Here is a 19,422-nt window from a genome sequence, read left to right as displayed (position 1 = left end):
TGATTCCCCTGGTTGTTATGGATGGATAAAGCTTGTTTTTGAGAAAGTTTCCATTATGTAGATGGAAAGCTTTGGGGGAAACCACATTCTGAAACTCTGGCTGGAACAATTAAAATTAGTTATTTCATATCAGTCTGGAAGGAACTCAAGTAGATAAACTCTAGGGTCAGCATATGCCTTGTTCAGCTTTCTTTAAAGGCATGGGGAGTAATAAAGCTTTCCATTTTATCTTCAGTGAAATAATACTGCTGAAATATCACCTCATTTTTGATGTCAGTGATGATTTCTTCTTACCTCCATGATGTCAAAAGGGAATTATTATTATTAGAATGACAGATTACTAATGATGCTGTAAAAAAAGAGGAAGAGCTGAAATCATTACAACCCAAACATCCAACATATCCCTTCTTGTCTGAGCCTCAACGTTTGAATAGTCACTTGGCAATATCACAGCTGTGTGAAAATTATTCTAAGTAGGAAGAAAATCAAGAGCAGGTGCCTATGAATTTTCACTAGCAGAGCACTAGCCTTTTAATGTTCTCAGGACTGGATGGCATAATTAGGAGGTGTGATTTCTGTATGCAGCAAGAAAAAGATTCTTTGGGGGCCAAAATATGTCACAGGCTTTTGTGGCATCTCTACTCCACTGATGCTCTTTCCCCAAGAGGAGAACCACGGGCTGGAGAGGAAGTGTGGACAAGGGGCCTCTCCAGGCTTTGGATTCTGTTGCCCTCTATGGCATGGTGACAGTTTGGTCTGTTGGTTAGGGGCTTCACTTACCCATTCATGTTGACTTCTGGGTTCTGATTCACTGTTTTTGAGCTACGGGGCTGAGGGCATGACAACATGGAGGTATTGGGCACCACCACTCTTGTGTCCTAGAGGTAAAATCCACAGAACTTAACATTCCTCCACTGTGCCAAGGTGCTTGGGATCTGGATGCTAATGGGTCATTAGCCAAACTGTATCACTCCCCTGATCTGTCCAGTGGACAGAGGGAAAAGATACATTTCAGAGAGAAGACACTAGTTTATTACAAAAGAACAGCTTAAGATGAAGAATGGTTTACATTTCCATGCTACTTTTCTTTGAGGAGTTTGACAATTATGATATTGTTAACACCACTCATCATTAAAGAACTCAAGGACTTTGCCTCTAGGGCTATTCCAGGCAGGTTAAAAGATGCGTTTCCCTTCAACTGGAAACTTACAACCGTTTCAGGCAACAATAAGCCAATTGAAAACAAACAAAGGGAAAAAGAGATAAATTTAATAAGAACATGATATTGTGCTATATTTGGCATTAACAGAGAGGTGAATATGTATTGTATTAAAGAGAGTAAGGAAAAGAAATTTGTCACTGCTCATGGAATAAGGCAAGATAGCATTAATCTCAGACCACTGTTTTATTTTTGCCTCAATTTAGGATCTAGATTGTTTTTGCAGAGTCTAGACTATCCATAGGACAAAGTATAAAGTCATCTGAGCCCTCCTGAAGAGTTAGAAAATCCTTTCCAGACCTCCTCTCCCTTGTTGCAGTGACTGGGTTAAATGTTTGCTGGAATCTTTCTCAAACCAGCAGTGACCACAAGGCAACATGGCAGCTCTTGGTAACTGTGTGGCCTTCACTGGAATTTACTGCAGGTCTTAGCCTCTCTCTTCCCAGGAGTCAGGGGCTGCTCCTATTTAGGCAGATCCTATTCCATTCCACCCAGAGGGGCTTTCACCCTAATGTAGAGAGTACACTCCAGGGAGGAAGTAATCTCAGCCATCAAATGACTAAAGGACACTGAAGGCAAGTCCTGTTATTTTGTTTCCAGCAAGGAAATAGAAGCCCAGAGTAACAAGGCTGCTTGTCCAAAGGTGCAGAGCAAGTCAGCAGCGGTGTGCTGGTGGGGGGATGGAATTTTCTGAATCCCCTCACCAGCTGTGCCCATATTAAGCCACTCTGTTTTCATGATTTCTACAAGAAGTCATGAGTTTGAAGGACATTTAACAAGGAGCTGTTGAGACCTGTTAAATATATTCAGAACTACCAAGTAATAATCAAGTGACTCTTGATTGTACTTCCAGAGTTCTAGACACTAGAATTGGGTATAAGTGGGATACAAGTTAAATACATGTTGATTTTTAAAAAACTGAATATGATAGTGTGAAAAATATGTCATAGAATATGTCAACCATTAGTGAAGCCTTTTTAAAAGGAAAACTGAAGAAAACTTCAAAGTATCTTAGCAATAGGGCCTGGAAACTAAAAATTATATAATTCTATTGGATGAATATTCTCATCTCTCTATCCCCTTTAAAGGAACTAGAATATTGACCAAAGAAAGGACTATGTTCTGGCTTTAGGATAAATGATGTCCAATATTTATAAATTTATTTTTTAAATGTTTATTGAATTTCTATTATGTGACCAAAACTATTCTAGGAGCTTCAGCTTATATTGAGGTGGGGGAGACAAATCCTATACAGACAAATTTATGAAACTGTGTTATGTTGTAAGTGCTATAAAGAACAATAAGGCAGCAGGATAAAGTAGATGATGGAGTACAGAGGGTGTGCTTGAGCTATTTTTATAGGAGGTGGTGAGGGAAGTGACATTTGAACAGAAATCTGCATGAAATGTAGGTGTGACCTGTGGATCTATGTGAAGACGATATATACTCCAGGGAGAATAAACGGCAGGTACAAAAACCCTGGTGAAAGTGAGGTGTAAATACTGCTATCAGTCAAATGATAACTTATATGGATTGCTTCTGTGGACCATTGCAAACAATGAGCTGAAAGTTATGTTTCCAACATGGCAACTTAGCAATATCCATTGCCCACTGATAGTTCAGATTAAACACATAGACACAGACACACGCACACACACACACACACACACACACACACACAGAGTTAAGGCAGCAGCCCAAAGTTTCTCTCTCTTGAATATTACTATAGAAAGCTGAGAACTGATTATAGAGATGATTCTTTTGTTTAAATCTGAGTTTTCTTACTCAAAGCACTTTGAGGCCTTTCTTTTAGTCTGATAGTGGAGGGCATCTCATGGTCTGTCGTCCCCTTCCCCTCCTGCCTTCATCTCTCCTCGGAGGGTTCTGTTTATACGTATGGAGATGTTTTAAGCAAACTGGAGCCTTTGTTGGCTTACAGGAGCCTAGAAACTCCATTTATTCCAGAGATCAACAACATCAAATTGGCCCTGCCCCCTACTTCATTTCTTGCATTAAAGGGCTATATTAGTCTTGCCATGATGTTAAATCAATAACAAAGAAAACCATTTGATCCGTGTTTCTTTTGTTAAAGGGACAGATGACGTACTTCAGTTATATTTTGTATCTTATATTCAAATCAATATTCAGGATACTTAAGCAGGGAAAAATTTCCCAGAAATAAATGCATTTTCTATACTCAGAAGAAATCGTTTATTATTCTAGAGTGTATGTGACTTCCAGAAGACAATCTGAACTATTACTGATGAATTACTATTTTCCATGGTTACAGGTGCATATGCAGAGGTGTAGAAGTTCAGGTTTTGGATTGTCTAGATCAACCTTTATCAAATTCATAAAATGAGTTCCATAAACACAGAACTTCACATATGGACATGAATTGCACGCTCACCATGGACCAGGTTTTGCTGTAGTGCTCACTATGACTGTCCTATCCACTTTATTTCATAAGAGTCTCACGAAGGAGCTTCTATTGGCACTCTCACTTTACAGGAGAGGAGACAGACACTTAAGGAAGTTAAACAATATACTTAAGGTCACGGAGTCAGGAGAAGCAGGACCAAGTTTAAATCCTTGGCTGTCTGATGTAATAGCCTATGGGCTTAGTCACTCTTCAGTAAGGTGGTTTTGAGGTAAGGAGGGTTAGAAAAGGACGTATCTTGAAACCCTTGAAATCTGCAAAGTTAGGTAACTGTTGCTTTGGACCACTGGATCCAGAGATTACTTTAGAGAAACAGAAATTGTGGACCTTCACAACTGTTGTTGAGGCAGCTCAGTACATCAGTACATCAAAGAGTGCTGAGCCTGAAAAAACGAGGAACTGTGCTTCTGTTTACTTTTTAGTTCTAAAGTCTGTTTTTTTTTCTTTCTTTTAAAAATCTTTTTTTTTTTTGACTTTTTTAAAAAATTTTATTTTATTTAAAAATTTTACATAATTGTATTAGTTTTGCCAAATATCAAAATGAATCCACCACAGGTATACATGTGTTAATTGGCCAAAGCCTCATGGTAGATGATATTATAAAAATCCAGTAGCTTGAGAATATACTTACAAAGAAATTATCATAATTTTGGAAGGGCATTCATTAGTTAAATAACCGTATATACAGAAAGGTCGTTAATCTTTGCATCATTGACATCATTTTCAAACTGATCGTCATTTTCATTATTCTTAGGTAGCAAAGACACAGGAAACCAAACTGGAAAGATATAGAATTACTCAAAAATGGGATGCTCTTGTTTGTCTACCTGCTTTATAAAAGCTGTATAATGGAAAAGGAGCTACCTATAAGTGAGCGGCATGCCTGGACTGCAGTTACTGACATACTTAGAGTTTACAGACACTTCACAGAATGGCTAGTGATTATGCCTCTAGTTGGTAAAATAGCTAGCTGATTAGTCCCGGCAGAAATGACATATCCCAAGCTAGAACTTCTGTCATGCCTTGGTAATGGGAAGTAAATTCTTTAAGATCAGAAACAATGTCAGTTATATTTAAAATGACACTGGAAACCGCATTGTAATGGACCATTGTGCAGAGGTGAGCAGGGACTAAAACGAGATAATAGGATTTTAAAAATTTGATTTTATTGGTTCTCTCCTCTATTTGCATTTTTCATCAGGATAACCTCTGCCTGTAAGTTCTACTCTGGAAGTTTTTTCTCCTTCAATTTATTCTGGGTGTCTGGGTTGATTGAAAGGCAATATATGCGTAGTCTTAGAAAGGCTGAATGGGTTGACAGAATTTTTGGTCTTCCCTGAAAATTAGTCTATTGATTTGACAAGACAGTTACATTTTGTGAAGCTTGGAATACCATAGTTGTCACTTCAAGACAACACAGAGCTGAAGCGAGGCTTCAGGGGAAGCACTGATATGTCCGGACACCTGGAATGTTTCTCAACCTCAGGTAGGAAGAAACACCCAGATGGTATCTAGTCTGTTCACACTTGTGTAGGAGGAGAGACTCCTACATGATGAATTCCATGTATGCTTTTAGAAACCTCCAGAGAAGGACCAAAACCCCACTGTCCCCTACATTAGTGCTGGGTGTGCTTGTGTGTGTGTGCTAATTTGTTTCAGTCATGTCCGACTCTTCATGACTATATGAACTGTCACCCCTCTGTCCACGAGTTTGTCCAGGTTAGAATACTGGAGTGGGTTGCCATTTCCTCCTCCAGGGGATCTTCCCGACCCAGGGGTTGAACTTGAGTCTCTTATGTCTCCTGCATTCTTTACTACTAGCACCACCCGGGAAGCCCAGTGCTGGGCGTACCCCCAAGCTGAACTTCTCTTGGTACAATTAAAACTCTTCCCAACCAATTAGCCTCTTGGGCAAAGAAAGAACCAGTCTTCCCACAACAACACTTAACATGTTTTTAAGCAATCTTTAACATATCACTGAGTTGCAGCGGAAGGCAGGTTATTATTGAATACTGTTACACTTTTCAGAGACATAGAGCCTCAAAATGTTAATATCCAGACAAAAAGCCTTGAAAGATGATTTAATAGAAAGAAAATGGTGATAAACAGATGCCAGTATGAAGTGATGATGAATAAATGAGGTTAAGATGACTGTGTTTTCTAAAAGGAATTCTCAGCTGATAGCTCAAGGGAATGCTATAGATGTGGTACATTCTGATTTTCAGAAGGTGCACTGGTAAAGAATGATGATATCCTAGTAGGCAAGATGGAGAAGGCGAGCCAGATCATGGTATAATCATCTGGGTGCATAGCTGATCGAACGGTCACATCTAAAAGACACTGATGTCAATTAGCAGGTTCTGTAGTAGTATGTTATAGGACTCAGGACTGTCAACATTTTCATTGCTATTTCAGAAGAAAGACAGCATGCAATTCTATTCAGCTAATATGTATTGAATGGCAATTACATGCAGCATACTGTGCTGGGTGCTAAGGGAAGAAAGCAGAATAAGAAAGTACCCAGTATCTACTGCAGTATATAGGAATGAAGAAGGAATCTGAAATGAGAGGATCTGGATATTTCTCTCAGTTTTGCCATTTACCATTCACATGTCTCTAGACGAGTCAATTCATATTTCTATGGCTCAGTTTTTAACCTGTCTTCAAAAATTGGAAGGAGATAATTACCAAAAATTGTGAGGTTCACATGAGGTTATATGAAAGTGCTTTATAAAATGGAGAGAAGATAGCAGAACCTGTGTTATCTCGTTTGATCTGTAGGAAGATTCTTTGGGTTATATGCTATTAAGAGTTTTATCTTGCAGGTGAGAAAACCAAGGCACAGAGGGCTTTAGTAAAAACTAAAAATGCTATTTTAGCACAGAGAAGGGACAGGTGGATTGGGAGAAATGCAAAAAGAAGTGATGTTTGAGTGGTGCCATATTGGTTCAGTAAAAGTTCTCCAGGTGGAAGTGTGGCAGAAAGGCATTTTTAGGGGAAAAATAATATCATGGTCAAAAGGATAGCAGTGTGAGTATGCAAATGTATTTCAAGAAAGATGATTGGACTGATTTTATTAGAGCATCAGTATTCGGAGTTCTAAGAAAGAATGATGGAGATGGTAGTGGGCAAGGATCAGATTCTTGAATATGTTGGCACTGTGAACTATTGAAGTCTTAGGAGCAGAGAAGTAAATGATCACTGAGACTTTGGGAAGATATTCCATGGAGCTGAGTTCAGGACAGATTGGAGAAGTAAATTTTCTGGGAGGTAATTTGGGGGTTTCTCGTGACAGATCTGGAAAAAAGGCACTAAATTGGAGGAATGGCAATAAGAGCAGATGGATTCAACTGATTTTGGCAGCACATTAAAGTGGGAGGTGATCAAGAGGGAGGGGTTGATATCTTAGTATCATAGACTTGGTTTAATAAGACTTAAACGAAGAACTAAAATTCCAGATGATTGAAACAGTAATAATTCCCTTCTAGTTTGCTATCATCTTGAGTCTTGTCAGTATACGCATTCAATCAGGAATATGTTTGCATATGAAAAGCCTTCAATTCCAAAATTGACCTAGCTTGACATTGAAAATCCTGGTGACGTGACTCTGTTGCACACTAAAGTGAACAGGAAACAGGGGACCATGTGCCACAGGAAATAATTCTCAACTACAGATTGAATCTTTTAATAGTATTATGTTTATAAAAATATTTTCTGACAAGTACTTTTTCAGAAGATTATCTCTGTGTGCATGTGGGGGTCAGAATGGAAATCTTCTCTTTGTCCTTCTGTACTCTAGGAGTTGATGTCTTTTGTCACAGAACTTCAGTACGTATTATTAACACTAAATGGACATAAGGGAGTGAGAAATGAGGAGGAAGGAAATGACTATTGTAATATTGGTGAAATATGTTCTGGAAGATGCACTAACTTGATTTCTTAATAAGTATCAAAGATTAATCACATTAAATAGCGTTTTGTAACCCGAAATCACTGGATACACTTCAGTGATTCAAGAACTTCCTGATGCAAAATACATTTACCTTGGGAGAGGTGCTACAGATTTCATCAAATCCTTAAAGGCATCTAGTGCTCAGTCGCTTCAGTCATGTCTGACTCTTTGCAACCCCATGGACTGTAGCCTGCTAGGCTCCTCTGTCCATGGGACTCTCCAACCAAAAATACTGGAGTGCGTTGCTATGCCCTCCTCCAGGGAATCTCCACAACCCAGGGATCAAACCCACATCTATGTCTCCTGCATTGGCAGGTGGATTCTTTACCACTAGCGCCACCGGGGAAGCCCCATGGGCATCTATGACACCCCGAATAAAACAAATCACTGGTAAAATTATGGAGAGGCCTTACTCTACAGAACAGATACAATAATGAATTTTAAAAAATGAACAAGAGAAGTTTCTAACTTAAAACATGACAATGGTTGTGGGCTTAGAATAGACAAAAAGAATTTCCTGTAGCTAATTAGCACCCTCTAAATTTCTGCTTTTGTTACTTCATGTTTGGATATTGATAAAAGAGTCTTAAAGCTGAATTATATCAGCAGGCTGAATAAACTAGTGAGCCTACAAAGTATTTTTCTCTATTATTATTTATACTTTGACTCTTTAGACCATGACAAGGCTGGATAGGTTTCAGGAATCGTTTGGCTTAACACGTGGCTACAGGCAAATTCATAGCCAAGTTATCCCAGATGGGGAAACTGCTTGTTTTTAAGTATCTGGAGCTCTCCCACCCTCTGTTAGTAATGTTTGCGTGTGTCAGAGTGGGAACTCCTGAATTTGAGGCTTTTCAAGGAGTGATTCTCAGCACGGTATCAACATAACAGAGATTCTCTATCTGTCTGTTTCCCAGACCAGGATGTTCCACCACACCCTGAGACGTCAGGATATCATCATGTATGTGGATAAATACTCTAGAAATGACAGTGCTGCTGGTGGGCATTTACGAATAGAGTATAAAATGGAATGGTCCCATCCAAGGGACAGGAGGTAAGGAGGCAACCCCGTGATTCCTTCCTTCTCTTATTTCCCTGGTTACATTATCTCCTTTTGCTCTACTGTGCTATACCTAGGAAGTTCCCCCAGACCTAGACCTACTCAAGAAGGTAGAATATTGATGCACTGCAACTGAAAGGAGAGGCCCATTATGTGAAGATAGGTGGCCAACAATGAGACTTAACAACGAAGCCCCGAAGGCTTAAAAAGTGGCTGGTCTAGATGGTGGCTCAGATGGTAAAGAATCCATCTGCAATGCGGGAGACCTGGGTTCGATCCCTGGGTGGGGAAGATCCCCTGGAGAAGGGAATGGTTACCCACTCCAGTATTCTTGCCTGGAGAATTCCGTGGACAGAGGAGCCTGGCAGGCTACAGTCCATGGGGTCACAAAAAGTTGGACATGACTGAGTGACTAACACTTTCACTCCATCAGATAACACAGCAAATGGAGACAGAGACAAGGAATGTCAGCTCACAGCAGGGAAACCTCATTGGAGAAGAGAGGGCAACTTTCCTGAGGCCTGGGGTGTGGAAGCAACTCCAATTTATATACCACTGTCAACCTGATTAGCAGATACTGGTTGGCACTTCTTTGGCTAGAATTCTTGACCATGGCTATATGAGCGGGTATCATATACCCTAGAAAGAAAGGTAAATCTCTGTAAACTGGTGCTGTGGAATCTGCTGAGATACCAAGGGAAGGTCTTAATCAAGCAAGAGGTTTTTCTTTTAAAAATTTAAATTTATTTTTCCTTTGTTGAGGTCCATTTTGTGCCGAGCCCTTCTTTGGACTTCATATGTTAAGCACTGACACAGAGCAGTGAGCAGACAGGGCTCTGGAGCCTAAATGCCTGGCTCAATCCTGACTCCTTAGGAGCTACTTAAGAACTATAAGAATGACCGTGGGCAAAGTATTGAAGCTCTGGAAGTCTCAGCTTCACCACCTGCAAAATAGGCATAATAAGAGAATGTAAGCCTTGAACAATGCCCGGCACAGAGGACGTTTTTATATGAAGTTGTGGGGCTTGGGTAAAATCAGTAGAAAATGGCACAGTCCCTGCCAGGCTTCAGTAAGTGGCACTTGTGTTACCATTATTACTGTCCGTGACAACAATGATGACCCTGAAAAGTTACGGAGAAAGTCAGAACAGCCCATGTGCCAAGGTCATGGGAAAAAATGGAGGAAAATGTAGTGACCTGCATTGGGCAAGGCTTAACATCTTGAATCTTTAACTAAGGGGAAAGAAATAAGCAAACAATGGTAATAAATTAGGGAGAATATTGGGAGTATGGAGAAATTATCATTGCTGTTTCTTTTTATTTGTGTTTATTGTGTGGTGGGGGGGGTGATTACCAGTTTTATTTGAATGTTTTATAAGCTGTTAGATTTATTTACTGAGAATGAACAGATAAATAGGGATGTTATTCAGCTGTGTCATGTCACGGCTTCTCATCAGCTCTTCCACTCACTTCCAGACAAGGTTAATTAATGAGGGAAGTTCACTGTGGAGGAGGAGGGGGAGAGCTGGATCTGCTGGGTGATTCATCTTATTGGGGGAACAGGGGATGAAGCAGCTCTCATGTGAGCAGTGCTGGGGAGGGAATCAGCACTGGATGGAGCCTCGCAGGATACGTTGAGAAAGATGGTACTGTCAGAGGACTGTGATCACTTTAACACGATATAATTCATCTTTTTTATTTTTGTAAATTATGAAAATATGTTAACACATTTACAGGAGACTTGGAAAATACAGAACAAAGTTACATATAGTTCCACTATGTTTTACACTTGTTGTAAGTCAATAAACTAAGATTATTAGTTGGAGTTTCACTATGAAACTCTCAGAAATTAATAGAAGGAAGGTATAGAGCAGTAGCAGAATAGAGTAAACCTGAAAAGCATTATCAACACAATTAAGATTTATACAATTTTCACACAAGAGTAGGATACAAGTTCCCATAGACTATAAACTAGGAGACCCTAGAACATATCCAGAGACTTAAGACCAGGTGCAGAAATTTCATGGTCTAAAAGTATTGAAATCATACAGAGTCTGTTCTCTTATTACTGTGGAATTATGTTAGAGATCAATATCAAAAGATATTTGAAAATAACCCACATATTTTCAAGTGCAATGTGACATTTACCAGGAGAGATCTTTGACTATGATCACTTTAACATGATATAATTTGATTGAAACTGGAACAGCTTCTAAATCTCTTCTAATCCTAGATGTTCAAGGTTGTACTTTTTAATATTTTGTTTCCCTTCTTAGAGCAAGGTGTCTTAATCCTAAACCAGAGGAGCTCCAGAAACATTCTTCTTCTATTTATGTTTTCATGGAGGGCCTTTTCATTCACCTCTCCTAGGTGACATGTCATTCAGGGAGACCTTCAGTGAGCCTATCGAATGTGGTCCCCATCAGCCATTCCCTCACATTACCTTGCTTTACTCTTTGCCTAAAAGAGTGTGGCCTTGTGGCTAAGTGCAGGGGATGCAGAGCCAGACTGCCAGAGTTAAACCCCCAGCCTTGTCCTTCCCAGTGTATGACCTTGGGTGTTTAATTAACCTCTCAAGGCTTAGTTTCTTCATCTGTAAAATGCAAACAATGAAAATACTTCCTTCTTGGACAGTCGCAAAGACATACAAACTGTCGCACACTCAGCATACTGTGGTGAGCACAAATGTTAGCTACTCTTTTAGCCTTCATTGCTCTCTGAAATCACTTTATTTATTTACTTATTGTGTTCTTTTTCCTTGCTGCTTGTTAGCAGTTAGAAGGGACTTTTTGTTGTTCAGTGCTGAGTTTAGGATCTCAGGCTCCACAAATATATTTATATATTTGTCGAAATAATGAATGAATATTGTATCAGTATTTAAGAAATTTCAGATCATGTAGCAAAACAGGTTGCCTGAGCTGCCCAAATGACAGGACAGACCAACAGAACCCAAGCCACTTAGTCTCTTGCCTGGATTGGAACTCACACTATTTCTCTATGTTGTTATTATTTTTATCACACCTCCTACTTTGTGGCAAAGCTAAGATGCTGCAAAGTTTTATAATCTCTAGTTTGTTGCATGAATGTAGTAATAATTTTCTGTTGGTTTTCAAACAATTAAGTTATCTAATGATATTGAATTATACTAGATATTGCTTTTTCAAAATATACCTCACCCTTTCCACCCTTCTTTCCTTCTGGGATATGCCTGCTACAAACCAGTACAAACTGGGAAAGATGAAGAACTAAAATGGAGAAAAGTTGGAATACCAATAATGCATCTTTCTAGCATTAACATGACAATACTTGCTACATCTAATAGTTTGCCTATAGAATTTCACACTGGCTGAGACTACACAGCTAACAACTAGTAAATGTATAGTGTTTCAGTGAGGCAGGAAAATACAAAATTGGCATAAGATAGTCCGTTTTCTGTCCTCCGACGTGCCCCTTTGTCACAGGACTACAAATCACTCTGTAGGTGGAGCTAATGCACTCGGTGCTGCCCAAGTACCTACCTCTCCCTTGCCTCGATCCCTGTTAAAAATTAAGGGTGTTCCCAATGTGCCCTTTGGGCTGTGGGACAGCCCATCTAAAGATTGTCCCTAGAAAGACCTGCTTTGCCACTGCTTTATTTTTTTAGAGAAGAATTAATATCAAAGAAAATGTCTGATTCTGACTTTTCTGTAGCTGCTCCTGTCCTGATGACTTATATAAGGTTTTCAAAGCCTGATGAGAATGATTGTTACTATCCCTGGCAAGGCTAGAGCACTAACCCACAAGAACAGGGCTACTGCAAGCTCTAGACTCTCCAATGGGAAGAGGTCACACTGGCGACAGCCATAGTGCATTCCATTAGTTCGCCCTCCTCATATAATAAATACTGTTTGAGAGATTGGTTAGCGTGTTGTAAAATTGATAAGATTCAGGTTGCCAAAGGCATTTCATGAATTTCATAGGTCTTAATTTATGTTGCTATGGTAACTGAAATGTTGGAATTTCCCAAGATTAGAGCTTTTATATTCTTAACTTTAGAATGGTAAAATAATGTAGATTATGACTCTGGACTTGGTCTTTGCTCTTGCATGAAACATGTTTTCTGTATGTGGAGTGTCCTATCTATGCTAAGGTGCGAATGAACGTTCAGCCACTGTTAATTTCAAAATTAGGATTTCTGACATCCAACCTGATTTTCTTATCTACATGTATGAATCTTGGTGGCCAAGATGTTTTTTTTTTTTTTTCAAATGGACAGTCTTTCTCTAAAGAGAAAGAGGGGATTGGAAGAGGGAGGTGGGAGAAGTAGAATTTTTATAGTAGTAGTTCTAGAATAGTCATCTTAAGGACTAATGTGAATTTGGCTCACCTTCTCCATCAAAGTGAATTTCCAGCATGTGCTGAAGCACTTGATGCATTATTAACATGTGTTTTAAGAAAAGACACTCTGTTGAAGCATTTAGTGAGCCAGCACTGTCTGAAGTGAGAACGTGAGATATAATGAGTCCCCTGCCTTGAGACAGGAAGATAACTAAGAACCCTGTGCGCTGCTCACAGTCACATGTATTGATCATGTGGACCCAAAGCAGCTGGGACACGCAATGCAAATGACCTAGGATGGACCCGAGACAGGAGTCTCACCCCTGCTGGAACCCAGCTTACCTTATATCCTGATGATTTGATGTGCACGCCGCGTTTGGTCAGAGTAGATTTCATTCGGATGAAAAAGGAACGCTCAAGGGTGTTGTCAGTGGTGAGCAGACTGGGGCTGGTTGATTCCACTGAAGAATATAAAAATACATACACATGATTTAGATCTCTACACAGCCCCTTTCAGCTACTGCTCAGGTGCAATCCTTGAGTTCACTAAAAATAAATGACTGATGCGTGCTAAGAGCGTAGTAATCAATTTATCTCATCTAGAAAATGTTTACTTTGCAGAAAATAAAAAAGAAAAATTAATGTATCCCAAGAAACTCCATTCTGGTTTTGAGCAAGAGCTTTTCAGGTCTTTTTAGGTTTCAGCAGCTTTCCAAGTGGGGTCTGATAGTAATTGTAGCATATCATGAGGCTTGGCTGGTGCTCACGGACAGAACAGTCATGAAAAAGAAGGACCCCAGAGATTTATGGGATCAACCAAGACTCAGATGGAAATGCTTCTGATCAGAGTCAGGACAACTTGCTTTTTGTTCTCCCTGCAAATCCCTTCTTGGATCAGTTGCTTGCTGGCAAGTTCTGAGCACCATGACACCACCAAGATTGGGGCAGCCATACCCTGGCCAGTGTCCTTGCCCTTCTGAGTTATTTTCCTTCATTATGGGGAATAAGAGGCCTGAAGTCTTCTCAACCGACTGGAGATAGAGGGCTGAGAATGGGCTATATGGATAAAAACAAAAACGACTCCCAAGATCAACTTGCTCTTGCTGTCACTAGCGGCAGCTTCTCCCCAGCCCAGAATAGAAAACATCCTCTGTGTTTCTACCTCTTTGCTTCTGAGAAAATCATAGTTTAAGACAGCTACTCTTTCCCTTTCAATGTATTTAAGATTAAGCAGAGTATGTTTTGACTTATAAAACTTAAAATGGTAGTTTTCATTCTTGCTGATCTAAAACCACCTTTATGCAGGTCAGGAGGCAATGCAAATCTATTTTCTTTAGAAATAAGCTTCTATGGTATTTTATACATTTAAATACTTTCCTGAAAAGAAATTAACTTGGGGGTTTTAAAGCCTAAAAAGACTCTAATTTTGCTCTTCTAAATATACTTTAAAGTTTTCCTTATTATTCTAAAGTTAAAAAAAATTTCAACAACAAAACATTTTGAGCAGCTCTACAAGAACACTAATTTTCTCTAGGATGAAGGTCAAGAAATATGTGTAATAAAGAGATTTAAGAATTAAGTAGGTGAGAAAATAGCTATTAAAAAACAAAGAAAAATAGGCAAAACAAGCTTTTCAATTTCAAATTATGAAACATATTCCATATATTTCTAAGGGGGAGAAATATCTATTTTTTTATATTAAATTTGATGCTCTGATGAAAGAAGAGTGAGATAATAAGAGAAGCCTTACTATTGGTGGTTGGGGGCTTGTATTATGCTTGCCTTTATCTGACTCTATTTTCCTATATTTATGGCATTTCTATTCTGGGGTGATGGAAGCACTGACAAGTGTCCCTTCTTATGTGTCTCTCTCAAGATTTTCTTCTTTTTTTGTCTTAGCACGGATCTGATGTCATTTTAAATGTACAGCTTTTTATCACTCGAGGGAAAAGCAGAGCCATGTTATATTTAGTACTTTCATTTCTTATGATTAAATATGAATTACTATGAAATTTTTCTCATCATCTAACACGCCATAATACGCCAACAGCTTTTTAATACACTATATAAGCACAAACTTCTGCTCTAAGAGTTTAATTTGCCCCTCTAATCCAATCACATCAACCTTATTTCTCTTATCAGAGATTCCCATTTTGAATTAAATGAGCTCATTAGTTTTAATCAAAAGCAGAGAGATCAAAACTTAAACGTAAATGCTTTAGATCAGAACTGTCAGTCAGCCGTGCAGTTCTATTTTACTAAAACACAAGATCAGAGACCCTTAGAACCAATTTTTCTCGTAAGGGATGCCGAGAGCTTGAAGATGCTATATCCCCCCCGCCTTTTTTTCCTTCCTCCCAAGGACAGATTATACATTTAAGGTTAGACTTAATTTATAGCAGTTTTTCATCCTGGTGGAAATGGAAAAGTATGGCAATCTACTAGGGTCCCTTTCACGTTTATTGGCCCCGGTCCTCAGAGACTTGAACTAACGTGAAGCCATCAGAATCCACATCACAAACTCAGCTCTAAGAATTCAGCTTTGTTCAGTGAGATTGTGTTTGCAACAGCCGAGGAAAAATGCAACTTCCCAGAAAAGTGATCTGTGTTTTAGGGCTGAGGTCCAAGAAACCCTGACCCAGGAAGGAAGGAACCACATTAACTGTAGAAAGGCGAATAATTCAGGCATCATTAGAAATTGTTATCATTTTTGGTATATGGAACTTTCACAGGTAAACACTTAGTGGATACTTTAGAGACCCCAGCAGCGTGGTTCCCCTTAGGGGATGAAATGGGAGACACAGCTCTACATGAGCTATGAAGGTGAGCACTTTGTCCTGCTCTGGCTGGGCAGTGAACACAGCACTCCCCCACCCCATGGGTTAGATTGCCAATATATACAGGAGCAGAAGGAAATGGCAACTCACTTGCCTGGATTCTTCCCTGGAGAATCCCCATGGACAGAGGAGCCCATGGGGTTGCAAAGAGTTGGACACGACTGAGCGATTGAGAATATACAGGAGCAGCCTTCATTAAAACCAGGACAACTGGTGTGAGAGGAATTCTGAGGTCAGATTTTGCCCCAGTGAAATCTAGATTGAAAATCGAAATAATAACTGCTCCTTACACTTTATTTCAAGAGCATGGGGGTATGGTGCTAAGGGTGGTGAGGGAGAAGGAGAGAAGACAACTTAGAAAAGAGTTTAATTTCTGATAAAGATTTCTGCTTTAACATGCCTTTCTGAGGACAGGGGCAGAAGTAACCTGCCACACGGGCCCTTTCAGAGGCTACCTAACAAACTAATCCCCAGTACACACATACCATGGCCATGTGACCTCAAGGGCTGGCAAATGTGCTCTGGTTATCCCAGCTCTGACAGGGATGTCTCTCATGTAAAAAGACATAATTGGCATGTGACAGACAAGAGCAGCAGTTTTAGAAGAGAAGCTTTCTAAGGGTCTCAGGTGAGAAGCATGGATTTTGATGAATGTTCTATAGGGAGAGAACCAAGGAAGCTTGGCCTTGGTGATGTGTGACATGACTGTAGCATGGAGAAAGGATGTGTGTGTGTGTGTGTTTAGGGTGGATATGAAGAGAGGACAACATAATGAGACAAGTATCCTAAAGACTGGTGCTCTGTAAAGACTGTGGAACCAATCTATGTCAAAAACATTTTAGAGTGCTTTCCAGATATCACAAGCTTTTCTGTCAACTTTTTGAGACAGGCCAGGATTGCTGCATGATCTGATAAAAAAAGAAAAATTGGGATTCAGAGAATTTATATCTGCTGCCTGAGACAAAGGAGAAATTGATGGGTAAAACTGGATTAAGTGGTCAAAGCCCAAATATGGCCAGTTGTGACCTATGAATTATAAACAAGGAACTAAAAAAAGAAAACAAGACCCACACAGATGAAAGCTAGATAAAGAAATAGACTTTCTTTTGCTGAATCTCAAGGGCCTCAAATTTTAAATAAATTTAAATGATCTCAGCCCTTGAAATGTCAATTTTTGCATATTTTGTGAAATTTACAGAACAATTTATAGCAAAAGTTGTAATAATTTTTACGTTGGCAAATGCCACCATAATGTGACAGCATATCTGTGTTATTCCCCCTCTGTTGATGATTCCCTCACTGGTACTGTAGTTGCTGCTTTCTTATCATATAGAGGCAGGAAGCAGTGGTGATGGGGGAGGGAAGGAGATGGCTGGGAACCATCCTGTTCTCTCTGACCAACCTGAGGTCCAGATGTATGCTGAGCACTTTTAGGACTCTCCTTGGGGTTCCTGCAAGAGGATGAGGCCAAAGCATAAAGACAGCCTTTCTTTTTAGCATACTTCAAATATTTGCTGTGCAATACTAGTGTCAGAGCCCTCAACTGCTATGAAATCATGATGGAAGTGAGAAAGAAAAGCTACATTTTGAGACAACTTTGTTATTCCTTAAGTGTGAGCAAAGTATTTTTCCTTTTGAAGGAGAAGTGGAATTGGACTAAGTTGTTAAGATACGAAGTTAAATATACTCTTTCCCCACTTCACTGCTTAATTGAATCTTTTCCTTTTTGAGATGTTCTGTGCAAAGTGCAAACAACCAAAATGACCTTCACAAGACTAGGGAAGAGATGTTGGGCCGTTTCACAGTTTTCTTGATACAGTCAAACTTTCATTGGCGTGTGCTGTTAACTTTGTTAGATACTATGTATGACTTGGTTGTAACAGGCTTCCTTGTTGCTGCCTCATTCACTCTAAAAGAAATGTAGTACTTTAGGACTTAAGAAAGTGACAAGTTATTTCTTTTCTTGCAAAAGGTTCCCTGCACTTCCCCTGTCACTTGGAAATTAGATTTGATCACGTGGCTTTCGGTGGCCAAAAGAATACGAACCAAAGTCATGTATTGCTTTCAGGTGGAATTTCCTAGAAGAGCTGGTCACAAGGTCCTACTTTCTCTTTCTCACTGCTGTGCTGACTATCGACGTTTCAGACGGTGGCTGCTCCACTGACCTAGGTCTTGGAATAAGGACAACAGGGGGCAGAACCTTTAGCCCATCTTCACAGAAATAAATCTTTTGTTGTAGTTTGGGGATTGCTTTTTATTGCAGCTTAACTTAGCCCATACTGACTGATGAAAATATCAGATCTTTATTGTTATATAAAAATACTTGTTATCCAAGTCTCCCAGATAGTCAGTGGCAGAGCACATAGACATGACCTGTTTGTCTGACTCCAAAGTTCGTGATGCATCCAATATACTATTCTTACATTTATTTGATCCTCATTTTATCTCTTATGCTAGGGCAGCAGGGTGGAGACAGGTCTAACTTTGATTCTCTATAGCACATAGGGAATATATAGATATAATTTACATATATTTAATATATTCAATAACTAATATTCATTAAATATTGACATTAATCTAATAAGATCTTCCCAACTTAGTAGTAGGGCTTCCCTGGTGATTCAGACAGTAGAGAATCTGCCTGCAATGTGGGAGACCTGGGTTCGATTCCTGGGTCGGGAAGATCCACTGGAGGGGGAAATGGCAACCCATCCCAGTATTCTTACCTGGAGAATCCCATGGACAGAGGAGCCGGCCAGGCTACAGTCCATGGTGTTGCAAAGAGTCAGACATGACTAAGCGACTAACACTTTCAACTTAGTAGTAGGTCAGTGGTAAAAATAGTATGTCAATGGTAAAAAGAAATCTTTTCTCACAGAAATTGTCCCCAGCAGATTTTATGTTTATCTAGGATGACAACTGTGGTAATTTAAAACTGCTACAAATTCTTCAATACTCCTTCAGAAAGATGGAGCCTGCTTCCTCTCCCTTTGACTGTGGGCTAGACTTGGTGACTTACTTCAGATAAATAGCATGTGGCAGACTTGGTGATGTATGGCTTGGTCATGACAGGCAGCATGGCTTCCCTGTTGCTCCCTCATTCACTCTAATGGAAACCAGCTGCCATATTGTGAGGACACTTGAGCAGTTCTCTGGGGAGATCAGTGTAGAGAGGAACTGAGGCGTCCTCCTCACAGTCACGTGAGTGAGCTTAGATGTGGGCCTTCCTCCCCAGTCAAGTCTTCAGATGACTATGCTCTGACTGACATCTCCATGGCAACCTCACGAGAGACCCTGAGCTTGAACTACTCAGACAAGCTGTTACTGGATTCCTGACCTATAGAAACTATGTGAAATATCTGCTTTTAAAAGAAACGTCTGTAAGTATTTGGGGTGATTTGTTATGCAAAGATAGATAATATAATACCCATGTGGAACCTTTTTTTGGAAAAATCATGACCTTGTTTTGAAATGTGACAGCAGGCACATGGGTAAAACTCATGTGATTTTGCGAAGGAATGCATTGCCCAGAGTACATGGTGAATTCACATATGTAAGAAAAGCTACCTGTAGTGCTGATTTTTATAAGTGGGGTCT

The 19,422-nt window shown here is 39.7% G+C and overlaps 1 protein-coding gene across 9 annotated transcripts in view; it reads right to left on the bottom strand.

Annotated features, from left to right (window-relative positions):
* Nucleotides 1–19,422, bottom strand: part of NPAS3 (neuronal PAS domain protein 3) — a 957,467-nt gene that overhangs the window by 58,839 nt on the left and 879,206 nt on the right. For all 9 annotated transcript variants that reach the window (XM_027521413.1, XM_027521415.1, XM_027521414.1 and 6 more), the window contains one exon: nucleotides 13,331–13,449. In XM_027521413.1, the coding sequence (XP_027377214.1) occupies nucleotides 13,331–13,449 (119 nt within the window). The remainder of the gene's footprint in view (nucleotides 1–13,330; nucleotides 13,450–19,422) is intronic.

Source organism: Bos indicus x Bos taurus, chromosome 21 (assembly GCF_003369695.1).
Source record: "Bos indicus x Bos taurus breed Angus x Brahman F1 hybrid chromosome 21, Bos_hybrid_MaternalHap_v2.0, whole genome shotgun sequence".
Classification (NCBI taxonomy): Eukaryota; Metazoa; Chordata; class Mammalia; order Artiodactyla; family Bovidae; genus Bos; species Bos indicus x Bos taurus.
Note: the sequence above shows the minus strand (reverse complement) of the source record. Positions and strands in the feature narration are given on the sequence as shown.